Source organism: Salvia hispanica, chromosome 2 (genome assembly GCF_023119035.1).
Source record: "Salvia hispanica cultivar TCC Black 2014 chromosome 2, UniMelb_Shisp_WGS_1.0, whole genome shotgun sequence".
Lineage (NCBI taxonomy): Eukaryota > Viridiplantae > Streptophyta > Magnoliopsida > Lamiales > Lamiaceae > Salvia > Salvia hispanica.
In genome coordinates this window covers 30,252,713-30,263,273 of record NC_062966.1, presented here as the reverse complement: position 1 = coordinate 30,263,273, position 10,561 = coordinate 30,252,713, and the positions used below count along the sequence as shown (strand labels likewise).

At 35.1% G+C, this 10,561-nt stretch overlaps 1 protein-coding gene across 1 annotated transcript; it reads right to left on the bottom strand.

Annotated features, from left to right (window-relative positions):
• Positions 1 to 3,313: 3,313 nt before the first annotated feature.
• On the bottom strand, positions 3,314 to 5,614 carry LOC125203614. Its single transcript, XM_048102001.1, has 2 exons — positions 4,415 to 5,614; positions 3,314 to 4,316 (listed from the first exon to the last, which is right to left on the bottom strand). The coding sequence occupies exons 1-2, from the start codon at positions 5,503 to 5,505 to the stop codon at positions 3,512 to 3,514; spliced, it is 1,896 nt and encodes a 631-aa protein (XP_047957958.1). The 5' UTR covers positions 5,506 to 5,614; the 3' UTR covers positions 3,314 to 3,511.
• Positions 5,615 to 10,561: the final 4,947 nt, after the last annotated feature.

The window sequence follows — 10,561 nt, the reverse complement described above, 5'->3', positions numbered from 1 at the left end:
GAGAATGATTGATTCTTTTATTCTTTACCCTTATTCTATCAGAGTTATTTTTTTTTGATAAATAAATTGAACGTTTACGAATCATATTGAATCTCAGCAATTGAAATTTATACTCCAACTCTTCTTCTTCTTTTTTTCTGATATACTTTATATTCAAATATCTCTGTGGTCCTATTAAGTCAGATTCTAAAATATTGATATGAAGTAGGTACCGTATTACATAGGACTCAAGTTTTTGAACAAATTAAGATACTAACATAACAAATTAAGATACTAACATATGCATATTTAAAAATCTATAACTGCAAATCTCATAGTTTAGTGCTATTTAATTCACTTTTCAGTCCTTTATGAGTGTAATAAATGAAAAAGAACCATATACATGTCTATATATGTGATTTAACAAACAAAAAACTCGTTACAAAGCTTAAAAGGCTCAAAATTTTCGCCTAAATACTTACTACCAAAAAGTTCCAGAGCTTCAATGATTGTAGTCATGAACAAGTAGAAAAAAGGCGAGACACGATATAATGAAAAGTATATGGAAACGTGAAAGAAATGAAATTTAGTTAGTCGAGTTGTTTCTATCTCAATTATTTGTAAAGTTTTGCATAAAATAGTTATCAATCTTCGTCATGCTCATCAAGAATACAAATCCTACGTAACACGTTAATAAACTATGTCATCATTATTTTTCTAAATCAGTAGAGACTTCGTAATCACAAGAGATCGAGCATGAATCAATCATAATGCATTAAAATAGTAAAACTCTATCCTGTTGTGTAAATTAAAAATAGACTGGGAAGATTCCAAGACTAGATTTTCTTAAAGATGTTAAGCTTATTTTAAAATTAATTACTCAATTAATAAAATAATTAGATCAACTCCAGGAAGATAGCAAAGTGATTTTGTGAATAAACTTTTTTTTTTCCAAATCATGTTGATATTGGGCTATTGATCCTCATAAGATTAGAATTAGATTCTATAGACTTGGAATTCAAGTCAGAATAGGATTCTAGATTTGGAGAAATTCTAGTCAAATTATAAATTATTTTCTTTTGCTATAATTAGTGACTCATTGTAATGGTAGTTTATAATATCACCAACCAATTTTCATGTGTGTTTTCTTGCTTTTTTTTTCGCATTTGTTAGCTTAACCATGTAAATTAGGCCTTCAGGTACGCAGATACCGACTCGGGTATCCAGTCCTGATTGTGGATTTTTTTTAAAATATTTTTTTATTAGTTTTTTTAAGAAAATTAACTACAAAATTTTAGAAATACAAACTTTAGTTCGAATATGATACAAACTTGAAATAGTTCGAGTTTAAGATAAAAAAATTACAGCAAATTATTAGAAATAAAAAATCCATAAGTTATAACATCCATCATTCATCCATAATAAACATCACAATTCATACATTAGCCCTAAATGTGACTTAAAGGTGAAGGATTTCGGAAGTATATTTAATTTTTAAAATAATAAAAAAGATACATAATTTATTAAATTTAGAAATTAAAAAAATCAGGTAATTCGGGTAATTTGGGTGTATCCGATCGGATATCGGGTTATCCGATGCCCAGTAATCCAAAAATCTTATACCCGAACCAAATCTCAAAACCCGAAAAATCAGGTATTGGGTATTCAGTTACCCGATATTTCGGATTCGGATATCAGGTATCCAATTCCCGATATCCATTTTGACACCCCTACTAAAAATATCTTACCAAAGCATTTATCAAAAGTAAATGGAGTACTAATAAAATAAATCCTCTGGTATTCAGAGAAAAACGTTGCCACAAATTTTATCATGAATTGTCATTAAATCAATCAATAAATGAAAGTATACTCGCTTAAGAAATAATCCATGTTTGTCAAATATCATCTTCGAATAAATAAGACAAACGAGCATTCTTGCAATAATAAATGTGTCTACATCTACAGCAGAAATTAATGACCACAAGAGTGATGATGTGGCAATTACACGGGACCATAATTAAGCAATTAAACTGCCTAACATATCTAGTCAGGCATGGACCACACCATACACAGATTTCAAATTGTCAGACAAGTCAGATAGTACTTTTTTAATACACTAGAATAAAAGATTTACACATTCCTCGTACCTTAAACTCTGAATAATCCATAGTTAATTAAAATTAGCAGGCATACAAATGATAAAATACCACAAGAATAACTGTGGAGTCACATGAAAACAGCAATCAATTAGCATAAGAAAGCTAACTAAAATTGAATTCTTGTGTGATTTCAACATTCCTCATTATTCATAAGCACACCAAGAAAGAAAAAGATACTACTACTTCACATTTCTAAACCATTGAGTAATGTAAGGTCCAATTCCATCTACTCGAAGCAAAAGAGATCGTTACGCTCTGTTTTTTGTGAAGAAACTATGCAGCAGCGAAGACGAAAGAATTGGAGATGCTGTAAAGCATAAAGTTCAAACCTGGAACGTGTTCGTGGCTGCTACCAATAATCGCAGGGTGGAATATCGAACGTCCTGCACAAAGAATCTGAGAGGGAAAAGCACAATGCATCCAGACAAGCAATTCCATCTTTGTGAATATAATACGAACAAAAAGGTGTAGACAAAGTTGATTGTCTAAAGTTAGGATTCCATTTCAAGGAAAAAAATAGGGCGAACTCATCTTGAGGAATATGGACTAAAAATATATTGTTGTCTGACAAGGACAGAGATATATACAATGGCAAGTTGCAAAAATTACTCGCACTGTTACAGCTAAGGTGGAATAATCTCCATACTAATCTTCACATAACTTTTACACTGAATGACAAGGGAAATATGAGACATAATCACCTGGAACGCATAGCTATGCACGGGTTGCTGCACACGCACAGAGCATACGAGCAGAGGTCTTAACTGGTTTTCTTTAACTGAAGGATCTTCAATCATGAAAAATAAAGAACACAAATGGTGTCCAAGATAGAAGATGATGATGACTCTAGGTCCATCTTCAAAATGCAATAACACCATACTTATCAACATAGGCCAAAAGATACGCAGGTGCATCAAAGAATCGTAAAATCTAATGTGCAAAGAAAAGTATCTGAACACAACTCATAACAGCAGGAAGCTTGGATTCTCAATGAAGCTTTTACCAGTGAGTTGGGTACGTATTAAACATCAACAAACATCCCATTGGAAGCACAGCTTCATAACATTGGCGTAGAATTTGCCAGTAATTTGACTAAACACAATGTTGTTCCAAAGATCCATTTATATATTCATACCCATTTTCACTTGATGATAATAACATAATATACACAATACTAAGACAAAGACCAGAGTATATTATTAACTGTTTTTATTACATATCACAAACCAATATGAAAAGATCATTTGGACCTCCTCAATACAGAAGAGTGAAAGATAATTATAACACTGTATTATAAGCTTTAAAGATAGACCAAACCAGCTGCTGCAAAATTGTACTTCCATTCCCAGCTCTCCTGAAACGGTTGCAATCTCCTACCCGCTACCATGGTGAATCGTCTCAGCTGAGTGCGATGCAGATGCATCATTCGCAGCCATAGCAGGGACCGGATGAAAGGTCTGGAACTGAGCAGCCATTTGAGGTGGCAACCTGGTGTAGTACATTTGCGCGTTGGTTGGATCAAAGAGTTCATAAGCATAATTCTGATTTGCTGCTGAAGACGAATGGTGAATGGGAGTAAAAGCAACATATTGAGGTTGGCTTGCAGGCGCTTGGACCGGATGAGGATGAGGAGCGGCCGAAGCACCTGTTCTATACAAACCACTAACCAGTTCTGGTTGGGATGAAGGAACATTCCTGGCATGATTGTAAGCTGCCGGTGGGGCCACAGGTGCCGTTTGAGGGTGGCTGGAAGGCGCAGTTTGGCCTAATTCGCTATAACCAGGTTGCTGCATTGGCAAATTATAAGCTGGGGTTGGTCTACCAGTCCCAGACACATAGTAAACAGGGTAATGCTGATCAAGCACGGGTTGGTGTGGATGGGGTTGCGGCTGGGGAGGATATACGGGATAATACGACGTGATTGGAGCTGCATTAGACGGGATATAATGGTTACCAGCTTGAATGAACTGCTGTGGCTGATGCAGCTCGGGTTGAATCTGATAACCAGATTCCTGAAGCTGTGGTTGCATCTGAATTTGGGCGTTTGCTTGATCCACAGAGTTGAAATCGGCCTGATTAGAAGGAGCTCTGCTGTTTCCAGATTGAATTTGTATGGGTTGTTCTTGGTGATAAATAGCTTGTCTCTGCCTGTGCAATTGATTTGCTCCACTTCCATCACTGCAAAAATTATATCATCAACAATCAATTTAGGTCAAAATTGGGTACAAAGCACGATGGGAAAAAGCAAACTGTTAGCGTGATTTCAGCAAAAGTACCTCGAAACCGAATGTGGAGAGGATGGATCAAAAGCATTTGTTTGTTTCTGCTGAAAGTGAGAAATCTGCTGCGCCTTTCTCTGTCCACCGTGATCCGATCTCTCGTCATCGGAAACAAACCGATACTCGCCACCAGCCGCTACCGGAAACGGAGAATTCGCTGCTCCGGCAGCCGTGAAAGCCTCTTGCTCCTGCTTCTGCGACGGCGGATTAACGCTTATCTGCTGAAACTGCTCCTCAATTCCCAAACCTCCGACCTTGCGATTCTCCTCCACATGGACCTTTATACGCGGCAAGTTGGGGACAGACGGAGAGCTCGAGGCGGAACCGAACGACGACGTCGTATCGAGCATAGGGGAATCTGGAATCGAGTGCACGTCCTGATTAATTACGTAATTGCCATTCGCGACTCCGTTGGCATTTCCCCCAATTTTCGGCGCCTCAATTTTGAGCTCGGCGTCCTTCTCCGCCGCCTTCTCGGCGAAGTCATCGTCCAATCCGAGCAGATTATTGACCGAAGACGAGTCCGAAAATCCGCGATCGCTCGCAGCAGTAGTAGACTGATTGCTCGATTTTCCGTTAAGCGCGTTGAAAAACCAGTCCTCCGGCTTGCTCGACGTATTCTGAACGAGGAGCTGATCGATGCTCATCGCCGATTTGGGGAACACGAAGAGGCGCAGGCGGCCGGCCTTGGCCGCGGGGGCGGCATTGTGGAGGCGGTCGTACTCCTCCATCATGTTGTCGAGATCCTCGTCGGAGGTGATGGTGATGAGCGAGTCGAGGTCCTCGGTGGGGAGCTGGTACTTGAGGGAGAAGGGCTGGTTGCTGAGGAGCGTTCTGGAGAGGCGGCGGTGGAGAGCTTCGAGGGAGGTGTGGCGGTCGACGACGATGATGCGCGTGTCGCCTCCGACGTAGCAGAGAGTCTTGTCGTGGGGGCGGGGGACGATGCGGCCGCCGTAGCTGCACATGAGGCGGAGCTTGGCGGCCTGCGGCGAGGGATCGGCGTCCCAGGAGTTGTGGTTGCGGGAGAGCGGGGAGGATGCGGCGGAGTCCGGGGAGAGCGCCGCCGTGGGTTGAGTGATGGTGGTCATGGTAGTTGTTGGTGCAGCAGTGGAGAGTGGTGGGGCCCTGCTTCGAAGAAGTTGAGTTGGAAGAGAGAGAGAGAGAGAGCCGCGAAGGATGATAGTAATTGGTGGGGACTGAAGCCCATTTTATACGCGCAGATGTTTTCGAATTATCATCTTTGGAGATGCACTTTTTTGCCAATTTTGTTTCTGGGATAATTATAAAGCATCACATTATTGTTCAGGTTGCATGACGTCTATTATGTTAAAGAAATATAGTTTAAATAAGTAAGTAAAATACTGTATGTGAAATTGTTGAGATTATTATTATTGATAGTATTTTGTTTGGCATGTAGGATTTTCATATAAATAAATGAATTGTTTTGTAGTAATAATATTTTTTAAATCAGAGTTTGTATTATTGTTGTCGTGAGGTGATACAAACGGTTAATTATCTCCAGGTAATGCTAGAATGACGACAAGACTTGTCCGAGTAATGATAGAATAACGGCAATATTTTAAATCATAACGATTTTTTTTAAAGGTACCGAACGATGTGTAAAAAAGTTATTTTGTTATCTATCGCTTAACTAGACTACCGAACACGGCATTTATTTGTATTTTTTATTTTCAATAGGGATGTGGGTACATTATGTTGCATATAATTTGTAATTATATGTAATTACTTTATATTTTATTACTTTTTTGTAACTATATTTTTTTTTTGATGAGACAAAAATGCTCAAATCATTGAAAAATGGTGAGCTGAACAACAACGAATCACAAGGAGTTCATAGAAGCCCCAAAACGAGCTGCTCCAAACAACACAACGTACTCAGAAAAAAAAAAATAATAATAATAATAACCAAAGCTCACAAGGGTTGTGTAATAAAATGATGCATTAGAACTTGACTTTCCGTAAAATGATTTTAGAAGCAACCTATTTCAAATTTTGCTTTTCGGAGTGAGGATTATGGAGTAGCAAACATCCCAAGGTAGGTTTCATGATTTGCTGCAAAAACAAATTAAATTACTAATACTTCAACAATTTTAAGTACGTTGATTTAAAAGTTGGTATACAAAATCAAATTGAAAGTTGATTTAAAATCTGAATTAGTTGCAAAATCAAATATAATCCATAGGTGATTTAGTGGAAATTAGGAACGTACATAAAATACACCATAAATTATATAATGACATAACTTGACTATAAAGAGAAATGAATGAGCAACAGTTAACAAATACGTATGTGATGACGTGAAATTCTATATCTTTTCCATTCTGTTGATAAATCAGCATTCAATTATTTTCTCTTTTTATTAGTACATGCTAGTACATGATATAAATATGAATTTCCGAATTCGAACCTCAACTTCAAAGATATACTACTATTTATTACGGATTACACAGAATATTACTACTACTAAGTTTTTTCTACCGAAGAAAGGATTGATTATATACGGCGACTGGAGTTGAGATCTAAAAGCAAACGGGAAAAATTATAGTACTAGTATTTTTATGTGTAGAAAACGAGGAAAATAATAATAATAATAATAATAATAATAATAATAATAATAATAATAATAATAATAATTCATTAACAATTTTATATACTACTACTAATACATACCAAATCCTTATTTTTATTTCACCTTTAAAGTCGTATCTAGTATAAACAAATTTATATAATACAAACCAAATCCTTATTTTATTTCACGTATGGCGTCTATTATTAAAAATTAAAACTACATACCAAATCCTTAATTATTTTATTTAAGATAATATCGAATCATGAATGTATTAGTATATATTTTGTATTACTCTTTTCCATGTGATACGTTTAGATAATCTCACTCAGTGGCGGATCCAGAATTCATAAACGGAGGAGGCGAAATATATATTAGTAGGTTCGTTTAGGGTGAAAATGATAATTTTTTTCGATTTTTGGGACGACGTCGGAGCAAATGGAGGGACGGACATGGTAATTTTACGTCCGCACAAGAGGAAATTAGTCGCGCGGATGGGGCAACCGCCCCCTCCCCCTCCTCCCCCCGATCCGCCAGTGATATCACTTAAAATAGCATATTTTAAAAAAATAAAAATATCACGGAGTATAAAGTTTTTGGTGCCGAAAAAGAAACACGTTCACTTACTTTTTCACACAATGATATTATTGTCTGTACGGATTATTATGTGATATAACTAAAAAAAATGGAAAGCTCAATGGTAATGCTAATTTTTATACATTCACAATAAAAAAATATATACTTAGAATTTAAGAGTGATGTAATTAAATAACTAATATACCTGAGTCAGTGCTTTAATTTAATTTTTATATACCATGCACATTCTCATGAATTTAGTGATTAGAGTATATTATGATGAACTAGGTGATTATATTATGATAATACAATCAAATAACATTATTTATATGGGGATATATTGACCCCAAGATCACATACTTCTGATTTTCAAATCGTTATTATAGTTTATTTAAATAACATTTTTATATGTGAATTATTGCGCATTTATCTGTTTATTCTCTGATCTTCTATACTTTTTTACTGGTCCTCTTATCTTCTAGTAGTACTTGGAAACTCTCAAGACTTTTTATTACTAATAAGACATGACTGATTAGTGTTGCTATCTAAAAAAAATATCTAACTAAATGATAAGATGCGACTGATAATTCTATGATTACTTTATCATCATAAAATAGATTTTAGAAACAATATAAATATAATGTGCAATTAATAAAGTACTATGAAAGAGAGGAAAAAAAAATTAAAATTATGTTGAATGATGGTGGAACCCACCTTATTAGTTGTTTATTGTATGGTGAAAAAGTTTAATGATGTACTCTGTAGAATGTAGATAGAGTGTGACTCTGTGTGCTGCTTGTTAAGCTAGTTACATGTTATAATATCGCGATTTAACTATAGTAGTAGTATTTTTTTTCAAAATAATTTTGACTATATCCCTAATCCTTTACATTATTACATATAAATCAAAGTAGTGAGTAATGTGGCCTATTTTTTTACTATTATATATTTAATTATTCAACTTAATTTAAACAATTCACTCAATCAACTATTAATCTCCTCTAATGAAATCCAGTAAATTTTACAGTTGAATCGAGTGATGAACTAAATTTATAAACAGCTGGAACTCGCTTTTTCAAGAATTTTCGAAAGGAGGAAACTTGTGAGCGTGAAATCAGCTGTGCAGCCAATCACATTGATAAAGAAATACATCTCAATTATCTCACCTTCTTAGAGATAAAAAGATGATAATGCTTTTTCTCTAGTAGATATGAATCTGATACAAGTTATTTTGTCACATACCTATAATCTCAAGTATATAAAATCATTCACAACACATTGTTCTAATCTATTTAGCAAGAATGAAGAATTAATGTTGACACATAAAGAATCATCCGCAACACATTGTTCTAATCTATTTAGCAGGAATGAAGAATTAATGTTGACGCATAAAGAATTTGTTATGGAGTATCTGAAGGACATATTTAACAAAGACCATTCACAATAGGAAGAGTCTTACATAGAGAGTTGAAATTATAGTCATTCCATAAGTTCCACTTGCAACATTTATTACAGCCTTTCAACAATCCTCCAATTTAATTCATTTTAATTGTTGTTTATCAATATTAAAAAAAAATTGCAATAAGTTGTAGTATATAAAGAGTTGAAATTAAATAAATAAAAAAAAATGAAAAGTTCGGGACAGCTCCCGCTCAGTGCGCAATAGACGCCGAGAGAGCGCCGTCCTAACCGCCATCCACCCATGGCCAAGCCCGTCCCTTTGGCGCCCGCCACCAACCTCCCATGGCTAGGGGTTCCACAATAGGAGTCGTCCCGACCGCCGTCCCGCACGGCAGTGGGACGGCTCCCTCTTGTGAATGCTCTAAGCAAAACGTCAAATATTGTCAATTTATCATTTTAATATATAAAGAAATGTATCAAGTCAAAACTAGCTTGTATGCTAAAATTAAGTACTCCGTACATTATACTGTTCTTCATTGCATTGAATTGTTATGATGCTCAAGCAGGAGTTGGATCCCCTGCTATGTTTCAACCACAGCGAGGGTTGCTGTACCTCATTCATCACAATATTTTAATATTAAATTTTATTTATTTATTTTTATTAATAAAATATATGTTTGTGTGTGGCAGCAGCCCCTGCTGTGGTTGGAACACAACATGGGATCCAACTCAATCTCAAGTATCCTAAATTTAATGTATATAATGCCAAAAAGGAAATGTAATTGTATTATTAAATTTGCAAGCATTTGATGGCTCAAATGCTCAATAGACCTCTCTTGAGGACAATATCACCTCCTATAGGTATAGTTTCATTAAGTATATTGATATATTTGCATATTTTGATTGTAAACGTACTCAAAATCATTCATTGGCGAGTGACGTTCGTACTATTCCTATATATTATTTTATTTACAACTCATATCATTATCATTAACAATTTATAGCATTATAATAATATGGACCACACTCTCCATTTATATTATTTCTACTATCCTTTTTTCTCTTTTTTACTTTTTTCCTTATTTATTATATAACTCTTATTGAACTCATTGTTCATACTCTTTGGAAACAGAACAAGTATTAGTTTTATAATAAAATATTAGTCAAATGAATTAATGGATTATATGACTTACTTATCATTTATGGTAAAATAAATAAAAACGGATAATTACTAGGAGATCGATAAAAATGACAAAAATGACCAACTAATAGGGCGGAACAAGCGGTAAGTATCTGGTTATAATTATGACGAATGATTCGACTGTCTGCATATCTGAATGAACACAAATTTCGTTTTTACTACTACTAATTTTCAATTTACAAACAATACTAGCTTAATTATTTGAAGTTACATGTGAGGAATAATGATGATGACATGGAGGAAATTAGTACTCCTACTATATGAATATCACTCATTCACTCGTTCATGTATTATCATAAACTTGGAGAATCATTCGTACACAACACATGCAACAAAAGTGTAGGTGTCACCTGAATTTTTGTTTTAAAAAATAAAATAG